This window comes from Penicillium alfredii (genome assembly GCF_028826965.1).
Source record: "Penicillium alfredii strain IBT 34128 chromosome Unknown utg000009l_segment0_segment0, whole genome shotgun sequence".
Lineage (NCBI taxonomy): Eukaryota > Fungi > Ascomycota > Eurotiomycetes > Eurotiales > Aspergillaceae > Penicillium > Penicillium alfredii.
Window position 1 is genome coordinate 2,716,844 of NW_026622706.1, and position 20,957 is coordinate 2,737,800.

A 20,957-nucleotide genomic window follows, 5' to 3' on the forward strand; every position below is an offset into this window, starting at 1 on the left:
CAACAATATGTCACTGCAGATTGACGAAAAGCCCACCATCAACCAGAATCTGTGCTCCGGTCTATTCAAGAAGCCACATCAGAATCAACAGCAACAGTACAGGCAGGGTTATAACGAGGTGAAACAAGACAAGACACTTACAACATAGCTACTCAGCTCCTCACACGCCAAAAACACCGCGGGCCCAGCCAAGTCCGGCGGCTGGCCGAGTCTCCCCAGCGGGATTCGGCCCTCCATATATGTGCGTTTTGTGGGGTCCGCCATGTCGGCATCATTCAACTGTGTGCGGATAGTCCCGGGTAGCAGCGCATTGCAACGAATGCCATATTTCCCCAATGCCACCGCGCACGATTGCATGAGGCTCAGTACACCGGCTTTGGTAGGCGTATAGTGTGTCTGCCGCCCGCCTCCAACGAGAGCAGAGATGGAACTGACGCCGATAATGGAACCACCCGGTGGAGATTGCGTCAAGGCCATCTGCCGTGCCGCGGCCTGCGTAGCATAGAAGGCGCCGGAGAGATTCGTGGAGATTGTATGATTGAGCAAGGGTGGCTCCAGTCTGGTTTTGGGGAGATCAGAACGACAGAACACAAAACCCAGGGGTCCAATATGGAAATTGTAGGTTGGGAACTCACTCTAGGAACTCGGCGAATTGGCACACGCCGGCGTTGCTCACAAACACGTCTAGTCGACCGAACTTTTCGACTGTCTTTGCTACAAATTCTCGTCCTGTATCTGGCAATGAGATGTCGCCCGCTACTGCGAGGAATCGTGTTTTGTCTGCCCCTGCTTCGATCTCGTTCACGTCTTTCTGCAATGCCGCCAGCAAGTCATCTTCTTTTGAGCCGCCCAGATGGCTAATTGATACTTTGGCTCCATGGCGGAGGTATTCGAGGGCGATGGCCTAGGTTAGTCGAGGTCAGATAATTGTATGGCCTCGGAGGACAAGCAAGCAATAGAAAGGAATCGAACATACCCGTCCGATGCCTGTGAGGCCGCCAGTGATGGCAGCGACTTTGCCAACAAGCAGCTGTGGGAGAGGCATTGAGGATACCGTCACGGTGTGTTCCAAGAGTGGTTGCAGTATTGTTTCTCTGCGAAAGCTGTCCCGCTCTCCCGCCGATAAGATTTCGGGGGGTTCGTGCTGATGTTGCCCCGAGTGTGGAGTGCTTCCCCTCATCGCAGACACCGAGGACCAAATGCCTGTGACCGAGAGAAAACCATGCGAGATTGCACGGCGCAAAACGCGGGGCCAAGGTCAGCTTTGACTATTTTGGATATCCTGAGAATGTCATCCGCAGTCAATTCAGTCTATTGAATCAGATGGATTTGTTTTATATACATGAAATCGTGGACTCGATGAAGACAGTCGGTCCAAATCAAGGCACCATGAATGGCCCAATTAACCAATTATATGCGTTCCTAACCAGAATGCCTACGCAGCTGAGCCATTTGCTGCCTGCTCGTTCTCCGGAGCACGAAGACTCCTCTGGGGGGCTGGGGTCAGGATGGCTGCAGCCGGAATGAGTGGTGCAGCCGGGTTGAGTTCAAGACCAAAACCGGGCTTGTCCAAAATGGAAACGTCGAGATGACCTTTGGTGGGAATGGGCTCGTTCAAGAACAGGTTTCCAAACACGGGCTCAACGGACTTGCCATCAGGCGAGTTGGCCAGGTATTCCTGGAAGGGGCTGTTGGACTGGGAGACCACGAAGTGATAGGAGTAAGGACCTGAAGCATGGGGCACAACGGGGAGATCGTAAGCAGCAGCAAGGGAAGAGACCTTGAGCAGCTCAGTCATCCCACCAACCCACATGACATCCGGTTGAAGAATGTCGAGGTTGCGCCCTTCGACCAGTTTGCGGAAGCCATACCGGGAGTATTCGTGCTCACCGGTGGTGAACTGGACCGTGGGGTGGGCGCGCTTGAGGAGTGCGTGGCCGTCGAAGTCGTCGGGGGACAGACATTCTTCCCACCAGTCAATATCAAGACCCAAGGCCTCACAGCGCTTAACCAGTTGAATTGTGTACGGCACTGTCAAAGACATGTAGCAGTCGACTCGCAGAGGGAAGTCCGGTCCGACGCTGGCTCGCTGCAGACGTAAGTATTCGACATTCTTGAGCAGTCCCTCGGTCCCCTCATCGGGGCCATGCGGCAATGCCACTTTCGCGCCAGAGAACCCCATCGCCTTGGCAGCTGCAGGCTGTGGACCTGTGCAGTAGAAGTCTAGTCTTGACCGAGTTGCCCCGCCAATGAGCTTGTACACCGGTTCGTTGCGAATCTTGCCCAGGAGATCCCACAAGGCCAAATCGATGACCGAGATCACGGCCACCGGCAGACCCTTGCGGCCGTAGAACATGGAGCCTCGGTACATCTTCTCGAACAAATCGTTGGTGTCACGGGGATCTGAACGAATGGAGTTATTAGAACTTCTGTTAAATTCAAAGCGGTAAATGCCTCGATCATACCTGCGCCAACCAGGAACCGGTCAAAGTGTTGCTGCACGAGCCAGCATGCCGGAGGACCGCCAAATCCAGTTGCAAAGCCCTTGGTTCCATCTGTGGCCTCGATCTCAACGCAGAACGATCCCAGAACATTGATTCCCCACGACGTCCGTGAGCCACGGTATTGCGCCCACTTGGTCATAGGAGTTGAGATATTGCTGTCGACGAGCCAGTGGCCTCCTTTGATCTGCAGACACTGTCAGTGGGCTGACTTATTGCTACATACAGGTGTCCAACATACATTGTGGTAGTCGCCTCCAGAGCCAACCCCGTCGATGATGAAGGTGCGCACCTCCTTGATGCGAGGGAAATTAGATGTGGAGCTCATGGTGGATTGGTGTGCAAGTCAAGTCCGCGATAAAAAATTGTCTCGAAGAAGAAACTACCAAGGAGGACAAAAGAGATTTGGAGAATCGCGGGGAGCCCGGCGTATTTCAACTCGTCTGCACCCGAGGCCTCGGGGTATTGCTGGCCCGAGGAGCGGGACCAAACGCGACAGCGCAACACCGTTGTACATTAAAGCGTGGCAACAACAGTGAATATGCCGAGGGATAATAGTCTGACTGAGATAAATATGTGGTAGTTTGGTTAGTCTCGAGAGGTTTCATTCTATGCTTGTAAACCTCTGCTTTTGTTACGAAGTATATATAGTGCTCGCTGTTACTGTATCTCAATCCCTTCCCTGATTAGATCTGACCATTCCACCCTCTCAGATCATTAATGGATATTGTACATCAATCTCCATGAAAGGTGTATGTCCTATATATTTTCTCACAACCAACTAGCTATGACGTCCTGAAGGATGCGTCCAGTGGAGAAACGCGGGGTTGCCCCGGTTCTCCGACGTCGAAGAATGGCAGGCTACCTACAGGAAGCTTGATAGCGAGCTGATATCGTGGGGGCTCAATTTACCCGCGGAGTACGCCTACGAGAACTCGTCTCGCCTCTTCAGTGGTTCGAAGCACAGCCGCAGTTTACACAGCGACTGGGTGCAGCTCCATGCTACCTACCAAACGTGAGTATTCTCGCTTTTTTTGTTTCCCTCTAGTTCAATATACGTTTCCAGGGATGCTCACTACTTTATGCTCATCCCTGAGCCGTCATTCGTCTCCGTTCCTCTGCTGCGTACCCAACCACACGATCACCAATATTCGCCCCATCATACAGTGCCAGCCAGCGGTGCCTCCTGGCTGTGGATAATAACCTCTCAGTGACGCGATTTGTCGTAGAGCACAACATGCTCGACAAACTCGGCCCTCCCTTCGCATTCGCCCTCTGGGTATCCGCACGACTACTTCTCGTCCACGGCTCCACCATCGCTCACACCGTCAGCCCCGACATCCTATTTTTATTGTCGATACTCTGGCCCGCATGGGTCAGTACTGGAAAGTTGCCGAACGCTACAGTAATATCCTACAGCGCGTCCTCGACGAATACGGCGAGTACCAGCAGTCCGCCGCGACAGACGGCGAACGCTCCAAGCCGTCGACGGTCAAGATCCTGGCCGACATGCGCCGCTGCGCTTTTGACCTGGACTTTTTGATCTCGCGCCAACCACGGGAATCCCCTGTTAGTAACGGCAATACCAATGAAGGCCATCAGCCGGGACCCGCGCCTATCCTGCCGGCCCGGAACCTGGTCCCAAATGAACTCGAGTACCTCGATGTCTTTGGTTTCTTCAATGTACCTCGTGTTCCACCTGCTCATGCTCCAGACCCAACAGCTTACAGTATTGAATGTTCCTCATCGAAGGATTCTCATGTCCGAATATATAGAACATCAGGCAAATGAAGGTCTCAGCCGATAGTTCAATCCAAAGGGTTCGAATTTTAGAGACTTCACGTAGACCAACACTCAAGACCAGCACAATTACTCGTAGACATCCTAGTACACTTTGTTCATTGACTCGAGCCATTCATTTCCTGTTTTCCCTTTTTTTTGGAGAGCGTGTCAGATCTACACACACATTGAGCCACGGGCCCAAGGGTAATCACACAAGAAGATAACATGACCATGTACGTGATGACAGACAGAAAAGTGCAAATGAAAACCACTCCAACAACCTCAACGCCGAGACAACAAAGTAACAGAGAGAAGAAAAGAAAGAAAAGTCACGGCATAAAATCATAATCCCAACAAGAAACTCGATCAATGGACATTCAATCCAGCATTGGCACAATCAACTCTAGTTGGGCGCAGGAGAAGGCTGAACTCGCACCAGAACCTCTTCGAGGAAGGCATCTAGAACAGCATTGACGCCTCCATCCATATCCATGGGGTTCTCCATGTCCCAGCGGTGAAGGTTAATAAAGGACTTGGTGAGTTCTTCAGTGATTTGCTCCATGCCACGATGAATGCGCACGCTGCGCTGCCACTCCATTTCGTCTTCACGGGTTGGCCGTCCGCGGCTGGGGTTCCGGCCTGGTTCGAGGCGGGCCAGGTGACGGGCACGTCGGTTCATCGCAGCACGCAGCGCGGGGAGGATGACGGAGCCGCAGGCGGTGGTTCGCTCTTTTTCAGTAAGAGCCTTTCCCGAATCGTTTGGATTGGGCCGACTAGGTGCTGGTGGGTGGTAGTGGTTGACGCGCTCTCCATGAGGTGTTGGGGCGCGCTTGGACTTGAGCCCAGTGTGCTGCTTCGCCTGGGACGATGCCTCTGGCTGCTTGAAGGCACTTGCGTGAGACAATTGGCGGGGGTATACTTGGGCAGAGTTGTTGCCGGGGGTGATATGCTGCGGTGGCGCTGGCTTTCTCGAGACTGGGCCACCTGAGGCGGGAGAATGTTCGGCAGTGTTTGAACTCGTGGATTTCGGATCACTGGATAGAACAGCCTTGCTGGCTGTGGTGTCGACCGGCGAAGGAGATGCTGAGTCCGTCCCAAGCCCTTCCGCATAGTCCATCACTGCTTGTGCATATCGTTCATTCTGTCCCATGGAAGGCGGTTTCTCCGGAAGTGGTTTGGCGGTCGTTGCAGGTGGGGCATTGCGTGAAGGAAAAGGCAAGGCCTGTGCAGGAGTTTGTTTCATCGACGAAGATGGCACCGATGACGGGAGAAGGGTTTTAGAAGCAGAATTGCTGAGGGCAGGGTTTGGAATCATTGTCTGATTTGGTACCTGCTGATGGGGAGCTGGAGCTTGCTTGGAGCTTTCATCGCGCAGATCCCATTCGTCGGTCTCGTTGCTTCGAGAATTGGTACCCGAGGCATTCAACGGCTTCAATGCGGGAGCGGGCGCTCGTCCTGCAGGGCGAACCGTACCAAAGTCCCACAGGTCTTCCTCTTCCTCGGACCTGTCGTTGGAAGGCTGGTCCTCATCCCATTCTTCATACCCATCCTGGTCATCGTCTTGGCCGTGGTGGGTAGCTTGCCAACGCTCTGCGCGTTCAATTAACTCAGTCAGGTAGGTTGTTCTTTTGGCGCGTTTGATAAACGGGTGCTCCAGCAACTCCTTGGCCGACGGTCGTTCCTTGGGGTCTCGGCGCAAGCACATATCCACGAATTGCTTGAAAGGCTTGCTGAAATTGCCTTGCAGCGTGGGAGGGGGGTTCTTGGGAATCAAGAACAACACCTTCATCGGATGGATGTCAGCATATGGCGGGTCTCCACATGCCAATTCGATCGCTGAGATGCCCAGAGACCAGATATCCGCCTTGTAGTCATAACCCGATTGCTTAATGACTTCTGGTGCCATCCAAAACGGAGTCCCGACGAATGTGTTCTTTTTGGTCATGGTCGCCGACAATTGTCCCGAGACTCCGAAGTCAGCCAATTTGACCTGGCCGCTAGCGCTCAACAGGATGTTCGCAGCTGTAGGTTCATCAACATCCCCTATCTATCATTTTACCAGTAGTAATGCAATTACCTTTGATATCTCGGTGCAGCTTCTGATCGCCATGGAGGTAGTCCAGTCCTCGTAGAAGTTCTCGCAGGATGATGGCGATGTATTCTTCGCTGATCGTTCCAGAGCGCAGCAAACCTTGGCAGCTCCCACCTGAGCAGAACTCCATGATGATCCACAAGTAAGAACCTTTCAAATAGGAGCCATGGTACTTGGTCACATAGAGCGACTTCAACTCCGACAGAATCGCAATCTCCTTGATAATGTCGTCCACATCATCCTCAGCGTTTTCGACATCGATGATTTTGATGGCCACAGATTCTCCGGTTCGTCGATCCACACTTTCAAGTCATTTCAAGTTAGGACAAGGACCAGCAAACAAGAATTGTGTTCAAGAATCTCACTTACCCTTTGTAGACTTTGCCGAAGCTTCCACCTCCTGTGCCCCCATTCCATGTCAGTATTTTCATTGCTGGTCCTCCAGGCACACATACCAATGCAGGTCTGTTTGGTGTAGATGGTTTCCGGGTCGATTGGAGGAGGCATGTTGGCTTATCTGAGTCGCAGCAAGAGGGCGAGATTCATGTAGCACTGTGGAATCGACGCCGGTCAATCTCACGTATCCCACAGGTGGAGGAGAGGAAAGGTGAAGCAAATGAAATAGGCAAAAGAAGCAGTGAGAATGATAAAAGTGGAGAATGTTCAGGTCGGGACTGATGGAAGGATAAAAGCACGCACAGAGCGACAGAGATCAGTCTAAGACGAGAAGAAGATCAGAACCGAAGGCAAAAACAGAGACTAGGTCAAAAGGGCGGGTTGAATGCTCGTTCACCTCCTGGTAAGAGTACGCGCAGCAAAGACCGTAGTATGTTTGTGGCTTGGCTTATCCCACGGCGGGCTGAGATGCGAGGGGCGCTGAGCAAAGCGGGTCCGGCGGAATCAGGGGTCAGAGCCCTTCAACTCAATATAGCATTAACCATGCAACATCGTGGACTTTCACAAAAAACTTGTGCAGTATATACTCGAGTCGCGGGAGCTAGGGAAGATGACAGGAGACGCTTCCCTTGCGTGTGTTTATCGACGCGGGGCGCATTCTGCCCGGCGGTGAAGCTTATCTGGGGCGGTGTATTGATGGGGCTACGAAGTATGTAAATCCTTCCGGAGAACGGAGAATTGTTGATCAAGAACATACTATGATGGAGGTTCAATTCAAGTGTTTTGGTATTAGTAGGGTAAGGCTGGGTCCCTATGCGAGTCTGAGTTGCATCCCTTTAGGAAAAGACTATCAGTCTTCCAGGTATCCAATCATCACCGTGCCATTCTTCAGCCCAGCGTCCTCGATGCTAGTGTTCAACTGGTCAATCAAATTGCGACCCATAGCATTCAGCTCAAATTCCACACCAGCTTTGTCCTCAAGGGGAGGATCTGCTTTGAGCCATTCGTAGATTCGTTGGACAGGGTCGGACAGCGCAAATCGCCGGATGACCCGACCAGACGGGTGACGGAACTGAATACGGGTGGTTGTCGCGGGATCCGCAGCAGGCTCTGTGTGTGGCTGGTTGCTAGGAATCGAGTTGAACGGGGATTCCTCGGTCTCGTCAGCCGTTCCACCCATGTTGACATCTTCTTCGATGGCTCGGCCCTTGCCCTTCACATCATCCGTACTGCGGGTCAACTCGTCAGGGTCTGCCAACTTTGGCCCAGATGCGCCTCCTTCGCCGAGGCTGTTCCTCATGGCCATTTCCAGCATCTCCTCCTCGGTCATCGCGTCGACGGTCTTTTCTTTCTTCTCCGATTTCCGCTTGGCAACAGGGTTGCGCACATTGTGGTTCAGGCTGTAGCGATCAAGGAATTCGTGGAGCTGCATGAGGAAATCGGCTGCTTTCATTACGGGCGGGCCCGACCAAACCTTCATTTGCTCGCCGGTTCGAGGATCTATAATAGCAATGTGCGGGTAGTTGTCGGAGATATCGCTCGCCTGGAAGTAGTACTGCAAGTAGGCCGAGGCACGAGGGTCGTCTTTCGCATACTGTAGGAAAATGAAATGCTCTGTGACCGTTTCCTGAACACTCTTGTCCTTCCAAAGATCACGATTCAGAACTTGGCAATCAAAGACGGACGAATCTTGAATGTTGACCAACAGCCACTTCTCTGTATCACGCCCTTCCTGGCGAGCCACATCCCACGGCAACCGGGACATAATCTCAAACGGAGGCCGATACATCTCGGCGAGCATATTAGATTTCGATGAGGTCTCCGATGCGCCGCCCGTCGCCGTAGCGAGTTGTTCCCGCCGTGACTCCTCTGCCTCGCCCTGCCATATTGATGCAGTGTCTCTCTGGTTGAAGATTCCTGGCCGACCTGAGCACTATGTTAGTGGGGTTTCGTTTCACAAAGGTCCCGACAAAACACCCAAGACTCACCTCCTCGCTGACGAGCACGCAATTGACCGAGAATATTGGCATGCATGTCATCGTCGAAATCCGGCTCAGGCCCCACCAACGTTTCAGTCGTGCGCGCCATCGGCGCCCGCACCTCATCGTTGTCGTTATCAGGACCCCCATACATTTCCTGCTGGAGGCGGCGAGCCATGGCAGCATCGTCCTCAAAGGTCGACCCAAGGCCTGATGTTGTAGATGATCTAGGCAGAGCAGTGGGGGGAGCCTCGTCGTCCGAGTCGAGATGTACTACCCCAGACTCGTCCTCGTACCCAGTGTGGCGGGGTGGCTGAGGCGGATCCTCAGTCAACGGTGCGCCTCCGTTCTCAAAGTACAGCTGCATGGCCTGTTCGATGTTGAAATCGGTGAGCTGGAGGTACTGTGTTGCGAGCTCTGGCGTCGAGCCGGTGATCTCGGTGAATTGAGCCACCACATCGTTGTCCATGGTGCAGTGAGGTTGCACAAGCAAGTATTCGTTGGAGTATAGATGGTAGGAAAGGTGTCTGTTGAGATTCCCACAGGGAGCTTCGAAGTCTCAAGCTCGGCTATCTGAATGAAGCCGTGGGGGAGAGGCAAATGTGCTGCAAATTGCTGCAAACGATTCGTCGAGGGTATCAACACGGCCAAAACCGCACAGGCCTGTGAGAGCAAGAATTCGAAAAGAAAGAGAACAATCACATTGAACAGAGACCAAACGCATCACCGAGAAAGTCCCACCACTCCAAAACTCAGAGAATCCGCGCTGATCATCGGTGACGCACGGCTGACTAAGTAATGCGTAAGTGGTTGCTGTAGACTACTGAAATACATCTTACCGCTTAGGGGATAACGCGTCCGACGCGTCTCGACGCGCCTGGCACCTGCGCGCACAACGTGTGGAATTCCCCGAGGCAACTGCATCTTCTTCATCGCTCCTACTTTGTTGTGACACACCACGATGGCTGCCACCGTGTTGGGAAAGCGCACTCGTAGTGCCATCGAGTCAGAAGGTAACTGCCCTCCTTCCCTTTCAAGATGTGCTGGACTTACTGACTTCCATTTCCAGCATTGCCGGTGCGGACAGCCAGCAAGCGCCGCACCCTCACACCCCGAGTTCACCGTGAAGACAAAGCCCCCCAGCCTCCCCGCCGACTGCGCTCAAATGCAAAAGTTGCGGATCAACCGCCTGATCAAGAGAATGGCGTTGACAAGACTTTGGTGGACAAGGCGCCTTCCAAGCACACACTTCGTGATAACCAGGGTGGGTCTCCCACCAATATCAACTCTCATTTCCGCTCCTCGAAGCCAGTAGCGGGTAAGCGGAAATCTTGGGGGGCCCTAATTTGACAACTTGGCTAACCGAACGACATTGAAGAGGAGAGCGCCAAACCAGTCGAATTCAAAACGCCCCAGAAATCACGATATCGAGATGCATTGCAGCCTTCACCAGTTACCCCTCGGCATCGAGTGCAAGTTGGGGCCAAGTCGGCGACTCCACGAACCCCTCGTCACAGTGACCTCCCACCCACTCCTCGCCAGAGTGCTACCCCAACGGCTGCACCCTCTGTGTACTCGCAAGCCAGGCAGCTATTTGCTCGTGGGGCCAATTCAGGCCGGCTAGTCGGTCGAGACACTGAGCGACAGAAGCTGACCACTTTCATTGGGGACTGCCTCGAATCCCGGAAGGGCGGCTGCCTCTACATCAGCGGACCTCCAGGGACAGGCAAGAGTGCTATGGTGGATGAAGTGTGTCGCGACCTCGACCTGTCGGAGGTAAAAGTGTCGCATGTAAACTGCGTGAGCATGCGGAATGCCCGCGATGTCTACAGCAAACTCGTTCAGGACTTCGATGAGGATTCTGAGGTCTTCAAGAAGAGCGAGTCGGATCGATTGAAGGCCATGTTCCTGCCATCCAAGAAAACAAAAAATTTGTTTCTGGTCACTTTGGATGAAATTGACCACCTGCTCATGGGGGACTCCGGCGTACTGCAATCGCTTTTTGAGTGGTCATTGCATAGCAAATCCACCCTCATGCTCATTGGCATCGCAAACGCGCTGGATTTGACCGACCGGTCCCTCCCGCAGCTGAAGGCCAAAAATCTCAAGCCTACCCTCCTCCCATTTCTGCCGTACAATGCTGCATCCATCGCTAACGTCATTACCAACCGTCTGCGGTCACTGCTCCCGGCTGGGCCTGATGCCGATCCAAAATTTGTCCCCTTTCTCCAACCGGTTGCCATCCAACTTTGCTCGAAAAAGGTGGCCTCGCAAACCGGAGATCTTCGGAAGGCTTTTGAGCTGATCAAACGTACCATTGATGCCATTGAGCAAGAAACCCAACAGAAGCTCGAGAAGCAATTGGCCGATGGTGACAAGTCCTCGATCCTGGCAGAGAACAAAAACTTGTCATCGTCGTCTGCGAAAGGCGGCACTGGCGCTCCTCCGACCTCGATGTCGGCATACACTGTCATCACAGCTCCACGGGCCAGCATCGCACATGTAGCAAGAATCACCTCGTCGGCCTTTGGACAGGGCACCGTTCAAAGACTCCAGGGGTTGAATCTTCAACAGAAAGCCGCCATCTGCTCTCTGATTGCTCTCGAACGAAAACGCCGAGAATTCGAGATCCCCAGCACGCCGTCCAAGTCCCGAGCGTCAGCACCCACTGTGAAGCAAGCCTTTGACACGTACTGTGCATTGTGCCGAAACGACAACATCCTGCACCCCTTGACTGCTACCGAGTTCAAGGATGTCCTGAGTAACTTGGAAACAATGGGCCTGGTCGGCGAGTATCAAGGTCGTGGGCGAGGCGGGACTTTGGGAGGGGGCTCTGACATACGACGCACGCCGTCGAAATCTGGCAACGCGCCTTCGACACCCCACAAAGCGCTGGATGAACAGGGACTCGTGTGCTTTGTTTCTCAACAGGAAATCGATAGTCAGATTGCCGGTCCCGGTGAAGGCATTCTGCGACGGCTCCTTCGTGGAGAGGGACTCTAATTCTTCCCCTCGCGGTGCTTTGGAAGGACCGCGCATTTTACAGCGAATCTGCATTCTTATTGGAGTCGTGTCGGGCATTCATATCATGTATAACACTGCTATCTTGCATTTTTGGAGTCGAGAGCTTTCCTGTCCGTGGTTAGGTCCCTGACGATTTTCTTTTGTCAACCATGGCCCTCTCTTTTGTTACTTGACAAGATCACTTGTTGAGGTTTTGGTCTTATAGAGAAAAAGCAATAAAAAAAAATCATGAAGTTATTCAGTGGGTTGGCTATTCAAACAGCTTAAATTCAATGCTCTGATGCATCTGAGTATCTTGTTGTATAGTGGTCGTGTTCTACTCTTATCCTTAGTTACCTCGCTTATATATCCTCTTGGTGACCCCTTGAGGCTTCGCTGCTCGAGGCACGTTCTTCGCTATACTCGTGTTGTCCAAGCGCTTGCTTCTGCGATACCATGCTATCGACATCGACACGGGCAGGGCAATGGCTGTCAAGTTATTACAACTCCCTGACAAAGCATTGAACGAGGAAGCGTGGAGGCAGTCGCTGTATTATGCACTCAAGCGAGAAGTTGAGACTCTATCCAAGATCAGCCATGTGTGTCAACCCCCATCCATTATCTCGAGCCGCCGAGCTAATACAATGGCCTTAAACCACATATCATCGATTATATCGCGTCACAGGGTTGGAGCGGGCCAGAACTAGAAATGTTTATGGGTCTCAAGAACAGGACCTGGAGATCATTGGTCGCAAGTGGGACGATCTCGTCCATCCCCAACCTCGCCCACTGCGTCTTCCATCGGATGCTCCAGGCGCTAGACTTTCTCGCAGCGAACGAGATTATTCACCGAGACGTGAAGCCAGAAAACATACGCTTCACGTCGCTATCACATGCACAATATTCGTTCCAACTCGGCGATTTCGGGCTCTGCAATCGCGCCGTGAGTGCCGCGACCTCTGTCGGCAGCCCGCTTTATATGGCCCTCGAGATGTTGCAGGAAGGGGACCAGACGCACAAGGCGGACGTGTGGTCTCTGTATGTTACAATGGTATGGACAATGAATGTAGAGGAATTTCGACAGAGATCCGAGCAGTTCAAGTCCATAGGGGACGCGCGCGAGGCCATTTTGGCCCGCCGCTGCAGGTGTTGAGATTATTCAAGATATGGCGAGAATTGACCCGGGCGAGCGCGCCTCTGCTGCACAGATACTTGTCAAATGCCTCAATGGAGAGGGCCTTACAACTCCCCGGAATCAAGTTCCACAGCTTACTCCCGTCAAGGCTAAACCTTCTCCTTCGGCCGGCTTATCACCCGGTTCTTCTACGCCCCAACCCACATATCAACAGGCCCGGGCTCTCCAGAAGGATCCAACCCAAGCTATGGATCGATTCCGTGTCCACATGCCTCGTATCCTTCCTCGGGGTCGGAGAATGAGAGATGCCATGGTTGTTCGGATGCATTAAGCAAACAACAGGAAGCATCGAATACTACCTCATACTTGAGATACTAGACTTCCAAATCTCGAGACTATCCCCACCAATCACATCTCAGAGACCTCAGCATACCTTATAGTAGACACTTAACAATTCGTCCAAACATCTACAACAGATAACAAATAGACAAATCCCATAAGGGATAGAAGATTCATATGCAAAAGGATCAGAGTATACATACACGGTCACGAAACCAAAGAGATAGAAACACAAGGGGCAAAAGAAGGCACCACGAGAAAAACACACGAGGAATCAAGGGGGGAAATAACAAACCTGCAAGCAACACAGAGCAGGTAGGGCAGCAAGGCTAGCAGAGGGTATGAGGACAATACATACAAATGCATGTCTGGACAAAAAGAGAGCACAAATTCAAAGTTCAAAAAAATAATGGAAAAATAGAAAATCAGTTCCAAATTGGAAACAAAAAAGAAATGGTCGTCCACGCTTTCGGGTCTTGTCATAAGACGCCGATTTTGGTCTATACAAGTCTCTCGGCTGCGTTTAATCATCCATGGGTTTGTCCTCCAGAGTCACGCCCTTGGGCTCGCTCTCGGCAAGACTGCTTCGCTTACTGTCTGCATCCGATGCTGCACTTGTGGGGAAGCTAGACAGGCTGCCAAGACCGGGCTTGCGAGTGTAGCGTGCACCAGCGGAGCGGGGGACAGAACTGCGCTTCTCAAACTCGGTGGCCGTGGGGGCAGGAGTTGGGGTCGGCGTTGGAGAGCCGTCCGAGGCGGTCTCTGGGGGAGGAGGGGGGCTCGATGAACCCGAGGACACACTGGCGCTCATGACTGCGGGCGAGTTACTGCCCGCGCCGTTGGTCACAGGCTCAACAGTCTGGGTGTTAACAGTCGGGAGAGGAGGGGCAGTCGGGGAGTCACTGCTGTTCGACATCGGCACGTCCAAACTATTCCCTCGGGTCGAGCGACGCTCCGACGGACTCGCAACATTGATCGGGAACCGGCCAGATTCAGAGGCACCACTGGAACGGTCACGGCGGTGCCGTGTGCGAGCCGCAGGGCTAGTGGCCCGGCTGCGATTGACGATGGCGCGTTGGCGGGCTTCCATGGCAGCGCGGCGGTTACTTTCATCAGTGCTGATAGCACGAGGACGGCTAGTGGAGGTGGAAATGCCGAGCGCACTCGATTGTCGCTTCAGCTCGCCAAAGATGACATCCTTGTGAGCAAACAGATCACGAATCAATCGGTAGCTGTGGCGCTCATTCATCGTCAGGCTACTCTCCGTACGAGGCCGCAGAACACAGGAAGCCAGGTTCTGTGCCAGCGTCGCGATGTATTGTTCATCGGCCGATGTCAGGTCAAGCAGGCGGGTAAAATGGGTCATAATGGCATCAAGTGTAGCAATGTTGACGAGGCGGAGTTGTCCAAGCGTGCTCTGCAGGACCTTGAGCCGCCCTTCTTCCGTTGTCTCATGAGCGGTCGTGGAGTATATCGTTTTCACGATTTCATATACTTGTGAAGAAACAAGGGAGTCTATCGGCGGGTTAACTTGATGATCTTGAGGGAATCCACGATGGAGAACGAACCTGGCAATTCCAGAAGGTACAGTTTCAAAACGCTTGCAATAACGGGAATTTCGTATTTCGGAAGCACCTCGCGATAATCGACTTTGCTGTTGTTCAACGTATTACGCAGCTGATGCGTGGACGCCAGCGAAACATCATGAATCCAGATAGCACGACGTGCTTCGTCGCCTTCAAGCTCGGGGTAGCCTATAGAAGTATTAGTATCTCACTAGAAATGCCGGCTAATTTTCCACTCACGGTTATCGAGGTAGGTCAGAATGGTTGTCACAAGAATCGGAACCCGCTTCCGGTCGACGCGGGCTCTAGCTTCGAGGTCGACACCAAAGTTTTGGTCTGTGGCTTGTTAGTCATGACATGTCGTCAAGAGCCTGAATAAAATATGATCGAAAAAAATACCTTCAACGGAGCCATAGTAGTTCTCGTACGCCTGGACCCGAGGAACGAACCCTCCCGTTCGGTAATTCTCCAACAAATACCTCAAATCACCCAGAGGCTGAATCGTCTCCTGGTACAGCATCATATGGTCGACCGTGCTCTGGAGGTTGGGGATGACATTGCTGATCGCGCCAGAGAAATCAAGGACCACGGCCTTGATGGCCTTGAGCCGATCCAGCTCGCACTGCTCCATGAAGCGTAGATTTTCAATGATCACCTCCTCCAGGCGGCATCGGAGCTGATCAAGACGACGCACAGCCGACTTGTACCGCTCATCAGCCTCCGAGGCCTCTCTCCGGAGCTTCTCAGCAGGAGTCTCGTTCGGGTAGGGGTTGTTGAGAGGGTTCCAGCCAGACAGCATCTCCGAGACCGACGAGATGGGTGATTCGCTGCCGTCTTCGCTCGACGCCATCGAGGAAACACGCATCAGAGGCTTCTTCTTCTCGGGGATACCCGTGATCTGGAATACCTTGGAACGCCATTGGTAGTTCATCTTGGAGCTGTTGGCAAAGACGTTTCCCATGTTACCGATCAAACGAAGAAAGCCATTGTCCACCAAGTCCTGACCGATCCTCTCTGCTTGAGGAAGGCTATTGCCGCTCAGGTGGTTTTGTATGTACTCCACTATATCCGCGCCCGTTGACGTGTTCTGGTACATGCCAATGATGGGCACCTTCGCCTCACCCAGCTTAATGTTGTCCAGCATGTGTTTCAAAAGCTTCTTTATCTCCTCGGGAGGATAGACGCGATCACCCAGTTCGACGGGCTCCTCCTCAGGCTCTTCCTCGACGGGGAGGACGATCTTCGGCGTCGCCTTGGCCTTGGGGCTCGACTCGGGAGCTTGGAAAGCCAGCTTGTTCTCTTCCTCCAGGTCCTCCACCACACGACACTTGTTGAAATAATGGCTGCGCAGCTTTTTCACCAACTCCACTTGTTTCGCATGCTCCTTGATCCGCACCTGCAGGTTGTCATGCGAGGCCTGGATCCGAATATCGTGCTGTTCGCTCCATCGTCGGAAAGGCGACACAACAAGCTCACGGATATTGCTGGCCATTTTCTGGTGATTCCGGGCGGAATCGACCATCTCGGAACGGACTCCCTCGTAGGCCTGCAAAAAGAATCAAGACAGACACGTCAGTTCCCCGGTCCAATAGACCACACAAGCAAATATCGACATACCTTCCGCACACTGGCCCCATCATCCTTGCCAAATCCCACTGCAGTGAGCTTATCCACACTGGGAGCGATGTCTCCCATGCGCAGGCCATATTGCTCTTCTGCATCCGCCCGCATAGACGCGATAGTCAAGATCTGCCGATTCTCCACCACACCCTGCTGCAGCTTTCCGTAAAGCACTCCGAGGCCCGTGGCATAGTCGGGCGTCCAAAACGAATCCGCGAATCCAGGCATTGTGACGGCAAGCGACAAAAAATACGCTTCACGCGGTCAACCAGATACACGTAAAGCAAGTCACAATGGCCAGTTTTTTTGTGAAAGTGAATCGAGAAGGTCTGAATCAACAATTCGAGACAGGAATTGGAGTCGGACCGATGGCGCGCAGGTCAGGGAAAGGATCCGGAGTTGTCGATTCGGAGATAGGCTTCTGCCTGATAAGTCGGGGTACTGATCGGAGACTTCGTAAGCAAATGGATTACCAACCGGATTTTGCACCAGATGGCTCAGCACATCCACTTGGCGACAGAGCAAGCCCGGGGGGGGGGGAGGACGATCGTTGAGGAATGCGAAAGCCGGAGAGTCCACGCGGGCAAGCGCCGGGGTTGCCAAAGACGGGGAAGGAGGAAGTAAGCGAACGGAAGCCAGGCAGAGCAATTGCGTAGAGAGGTAGGGAAGAAACTGGCTGGCGCAACTGAGCAAAGCAAGAACAACAAAGAAAAGAAAACAATAGGAACAGGGGAGAAGCGAGACTGCGAGAGAGATGCCGATGTTGATGAATTTCCAGATCGCAGTGTGATGTGGCTCGTCACGTTACGCCCAGCTTACCGCCATACGGGGGCCCAAAGAAGCCTTCGTTGTCTTAGATGGCTCCACAGAGAGATCCACGCACTTGGGCGCTATTTTTGGGACTGAAAAATACCTTTGGGGAATAGTGACTTGCCATTGTGTCTGCTAGGCATCAAAAAAAAAAAAAAAGGGGGGGGGAGTGATAGAACCAGGACTTGGGAATATATATTCCAATAAAGTACTTCTAGGCACATACATACCCACAGTAGCACTGAGCTTATGCAGGTATCCCCTAAGTACCTCTGCATCTCGGTCGAGGGTACGTGGTAATGTCAATACCATCCCCAGGTTGTGCCATGAGGCTACATCCACATGCAAGGCTTTCAAGTATGAGACCATTTGTATGAGACCATTTGAACATTCATCAGAGTTCCCATTCAAAATCATGGTATTCGTCAGCAAAACCTAGGATTCGTAACGACATCGTCAAGAGAGAGATGGATATGGATATAAAAAATAACAAATCAGGGGAGAGAGCACAGCAACCTCCCCAAAATAGCAAAAAACCACCCTTTGCTCTAGCAAAAGAACTTGTAGGCCTTCTTCCAGACGGGCCATGCTGCCTGCTCGGCCCTCTCCTGCTCAATCAAATGCTGGATGTCCAGTTCGCGACGACCCGTGACCAGATCCACTTCGTGTGAGCGCACAAACTTGGTCTTGTACCAGAACTTGTACGGGACGTAAAACAAGATGACAACAGGGGCAGCCAGGTAAACAGAAAAGAAATTCTCGACCAGTTCCTGGGGGGTCTTCGAGGCGTAGCCGACTGGGGCGAAACCGACCCAGAACTGGGCAACCAGAACGAGACAATTGAAGATGAACCCAACCCACGAGCCGATCAGGCCGGGCTGCGAGACGAAGGCCAACTCGTTGAGGCTGTGGCCCTGGATCTTCCATGCGCGGCGGAAGCGGATATGGGCGAGACACACCGAACCCCAGGTGAAGATAGACGAAAGACCAGAGATAGCCATCATCCACTCAAAGGCGTCGGTTTGCTTGTCCGAGGCAGCAAGGTAGCAGAGCAGACCCAGGACGGAAGCGATACAAATGGCCCACAGAGGCCGACCCTTGCGGTCGATGTAGGCAAGGAACCGGGGCGCCTGGCCCTGTTCAGCCAGCGCGGCCAGAGTGCGGGATGAGCCATAGACGGACGAGTTGCCGACAGACAAAACGGCAATCATAATCACGACGTTCATGACCGAGGGCAGGCCAGAGATACCGGCATGTTCGATGGCAATGACGAACGGCGAGGCGTGAGCATCGGCGCTGGAGCTCCCACTCAGGAGCTTGGGGTCGTCGTACCGAACCAGGAGGCCCACAATGGTGAGGCAAACCACGTAGAAGAGAGCGATACGCCAGAAGACCTGCTTCACTGCAGTGGGGAGAGACTTGCGAGGGTTGGCGGTCTCAGCCGCGGCCAAACCAACCAGCTCAGTACCCGCGAAGGCAAAAGCAGCATTGACGAAGACACTGCAGAGACCCTTGAACCCATTGTGGAAAGCGCCCGGCTCATGCCAGTACTTCCCACCAATATAGCCACCCTGGGGACCACCACCGCAGTTGAGGATAATTCCGAGGATGCTGCCCAACCTAGTCAGTAACGGTCCAATGGATCGAGCTGTCGGGATACTTACATGAAACCAATGACGGCGATGACTTTGATGATAGAGAAGACAAATTCCGCTTCACCGTAACCCCGGACGCCGAACAAGTTGATCGAGACGATGAGGACCCAGAATATTGTCACCCAGGCGGCATTAGATACGCCTGCGTTCCAATAATCGACCGTGATTGAAGCCGCGACAATTTCTAAGGGTAAGACAACCAACCACTGCAGGGCATAGTTCCAGCCCATGGCGAAACCCCAGGCAGGATCGATGAAACGAGTCGAGTAGTGGGCAAAAGAGCCGGCGACGGGGAAGAGAACCGCCATCTCACCCAGGGCATGGACCGTGCAGTACAGCATGCATCCGATCAGGACATAGGCAATGACGACCGACGCTGGACCACCAGTACTCAAAACGGTTCCCGAGCCGACGAAGAGACCAGTACCTGGAAAGAGTCAGCGACTTCTAGAAAGCACGAAAGACTTTGATTTCTTTTCACATACCAATAGAACCCCCGATCGCAATCATCTGCAGGTGACGACCCTTCAGGCGACGCTGCAGCGGAGACGAGGCGGTGTTCTGGGCGGCAGTTTCAATGTCGAAGCCAGAGCCATCGGCACCAGCAGGATGGCCACCAGTAATCTGGGCATTTGGGTCTCGCTTGAAACTATCGAGGATGCGTTGGCCGTAGCCTCCCTTAGTGGGCTCCGAATCGCCATAAGATGGGGGAGTGTCCGAGGCCGGAGTCGCGTGCGACTCTGTAAATTTCTTTTCCTCCATGGTAGGCTGAGTCTTCTTTTGGAGTGGATGGATGGGCTTAAGAGAGAGAGAGTGAGGAAGAGGAAGAGGAAGAGGGAGATGGAAAGGGGGGTGAGAGGAAGAGATCTAAGTGGTTTGTAGATGCCCCAGTCCGACCAGGCTGGATGGACAGGGAAATCAATCTACTGTGCAAGGTATGGGTGGGAAAGGCTGTTTTTAAATACTTGGTTTAAGACGGACCAGCTAATCATTCACTTTGCCTATTTTACCTTTTTATTTTTTTATTGTTTTATTTAAATGGCATCCACTTAATCCTGTGTTTTGCCTCCGAGCTACACAGACCGGGCATAGTAGCCCTAGTAAGATGATGCGCTTAGACCTCATCCCCGGGCCCCTTGGCAGAAAGAACCGGCTGAGGAGGGTCCGAGTCAGAAATAGTGGGAGATAGCCAAGTTCCCCATATTCTCCGAGATAAGCAAATGTTTCACTTGGACTTATCTTGTCTCTTTTCTACACAGACCTTCACCTTTGTTAGTGTCCATGGATACCTCAGACTGGACTGAAAAACCACAGGTTGAATATAGCTAAGGAAAGCCATGGAATTGAATTATTTCTTTGACATCCATGGGATATCTCTGTCAATAATCCATCCAAAGCCAAGCTTCTCGGCCCCCTCAACACGGCAGGGATCGGTCTCTCCGCACTTCCTTTTAAGCCAATCACAAGGGCTGATAAGAGAGATGAAGGAGTGGGTTTCTCTCGGGAATATTCGCTCTTCTCTTTCCCCTTCACCGATCGAGGATTCTTCTAGACTCCAAGATCTGGCATCTGACATTCTGACAGCCCTGGCCTCTCTGCCGACGGGGATCCGTTCCTGCGGATATGCGTGTAATGGCCCCTTGATCACTCGCTTCCTGATTATTTACTCAATGGATTGTGGCAATCTCTCCATCGGCGTTGCCGTACCCTACCTAGTACTTTGAGTGCAAGCCACGGGAGAATAAGCTGCCATGAACCTCGGTTTATACCTGGGAATGCGCCTCGACAGCCGTGGGAGCTTCCCCCCTCTTTTTTTTTTATATTTTCATTTTCATTTTTCATTTTTTTTCTTTGTTTATCCTAGAGCCAAGGAATTCTCTTAAGCGACTCGCTCGGAACAAATTGATCGTAAGACGTTCTCTGCAGAAGCCCTATGGGCCCATCGTTATCAAGTGAGCTTGGCCTGATAACATTATTCACTCAGTGGAGTGTCAGTGGAGTCCAAACCACGAGTTCCTTATCATAGCTTGAATTAATTCCTGAATTCATGGATTCTGATCACACACCCACAGAGAGATAC

The 20,957-nt window shown here is 52.7% G+C and overlaps 9 protein-coding genes across 9 annotated transcripts; 3 read left to right on the top strand and 6 right to left on the bottom strand.

Moving 5' to 3' along the window:
- Positions 1 to 10: 10 nt before the first annotated feature.
- Positions 11 to 1,045, bottom strand: NUU61_006948 (SDR family NAD(P)-dependent oxidoreductase; the record flags this gene model as incomplete). Its single annotated transcript, XM_056657475.1, has 4 exons — positions 11 to 61; positions 142 to 559; positions 636 to 904; positions 977 to 1,045. The coding sequence occupies 4 exons, from the start codon at positions 1,043 to 1,045 to the stop codon at positions 11 to 13; spliced, it is 807 nt and encodes a 268-aa protein (XP_056510275.1).
- A 390-nt stretch (positions 1,046 to 1,435) lies between these two features.
- NUU61_006949 (L-rhamnonate dehydratase) lies at positions 1,436 to 2,829 on the bottom strand (the record flags this gene model as incomplete). Its single annotated transcript, XM_056657476.1, has 3 exons — positions 1,436 to 2,403; positions 2,466 to 2,688; positions 2,743 to 2,829. The coding sequence occupies 3 exons, from the start codon at positions 2,827 to 2,829 to the stop codon at positions 1,436 to 1,438; spliced, it is 1,278 nt and encodes a 425-aa protein (XP_056510276.1).
- A 415-nt stretch (positions 2,830 to 3,244) lies between these two features.
- NUU61_006950 (putative C6 transcription factor) lies at positions 3,245 to 4,292 on the top strand (the record flags this gene model as incomplete). The annotated part of the gene is made up of 4 exons (XM_056657477.1): positions 3,245 to 3,253; positions 3,314 to 3,516; positions 3,669 to 3,876; positions 3,921 to 4,292. 4 exons carry the CDS (start codon positions 3,245 to 3,247, stop codon positions 4,290 to 4,292), a joined length of 792 nt encoding a protein of 263 aa, XP_056510277.1.
- Positions 4,293 to 4,686: 394 nt separating this feature from the next.
- Positions 4,687 to 6,882, bottom strand: NUU61_006951 (STE20 family serine/threonine-protein kinase; the record flags this gene model as incomplete). The annotated part of the gene is made up of 4 exons (XM_056657478.1): positions 4,687 to 6,305; positions 6,361 to 6,677; positions 6,745 to 6,775; positions 6,831 to 6,882. 4 exons carry the CDS (start codon positions 6,880 to 6,882, stop codon positions 4,687 to 4,689), a joined length of 2,019 nt encoding a protein of 672 aa, XP_056510278.1.
- Positions 6,883 to 7,621: 739 nt separating this feature from the next.
- Positions 7,622 to 9,219, bottom strand: NUU61_006952 (DNA-protein crosslink repair co-factor UBX5; the record flags this gene model as incomplete). Its single annotated transcript, XM_056657479.1, has 2 exons — positions 7,622 to 8,697; positions 8,760 to 9,219. 2 exons carry the CDS (start codon positions 9,217 to 9,219, stop codon positions 7,622 to 7,624), a joined length of 1,536 nt encoding a protein of 511 aa, XP_056510279.1.
- Positions 9,220 to 9,711: 492 nt separating this feature from the next.
- Positions 9,712 to 11,753, top strand: NUU61_006953 (AAA family ATPase CDC6; the record flags this gene model as incomplete). Its single annotated transcript, XM_056657480.1, has 3 exons — positions 9,712 to 9,763; positions 9,820 to 10,068; positions 10,129 to 11,753. The coding sequence occupies 3 exons, from the start codon at positions 9,712 to 9,714 to the stop codon at positions 11,751 to 11,753; spliced, it is 1,926 nt and encodes a 641-aa protein (XP_056510280.1).
- A 709-nt stretch (positions 11,754 to 12,462) lies between these two features.
- On the top strand, positions 12,463 to 12,906 carry NUU61_006954 (kinase-like protein; the record flags this gene model as incomplete). Its single annotated transcript, XM_056657481.1, has 1 exon — positions 12,463 to 12,906. One exon carries the CDS (start codon positions 12,463 to 12,465, stop codon positions 12,904 to 12,906), a length of 444 nt encoding a protein of 147 aa, XP_056510281.1.
- Positions 12,907 to 13,750: 844 nt separating this feature from the next.
- Positions 13,751 to 16,640, bottom strand: NUU61_006955 (GTPase-activating protein RGD2; the record flags this gene model as incomplete). The annotated part of the gene is made up of 5 exons (XM_056657482.1): positions 13,751 to 14,742; positions 14,796 to 14,981; positions 15,033 to 15,128; positions 15,192 to 16,338; positions 16,410 to 16,640. The coding sequence occupies 5 exons, from the start codon at positions 16,638 to 16,640 to the stop codon at positions 13,751 to 13,753; spliced, it is 2,652 nt and encodes an 883-aa protein (XP_056510282.1).
- Positions 16,641 to 17,770: 1,130 nt separating this feature from the next.
- Positions 17,771 to 19,639, bottom strand: NUU61_006956 (amino acid permease GAP1; the record flags this gene model as incomplete). Its single annotated transcript, XM_056657483.1, has 3 exons — positions 17,771 to 18,833; positions 18,887 to 19,304; positions 19,363 to 19,639. The coding sequence occupies 3 exons, from the start codon at positions 19,637 to 19,639 to the stop codon at positions 17,771 to 17,773; spliced, it is 1,758 nt and encodes a 585-aa protein (XP_056510283.1).
- Between the last annotated feature and the right edge of the window lie 1,318 nt (positions 19,640 to 20,957).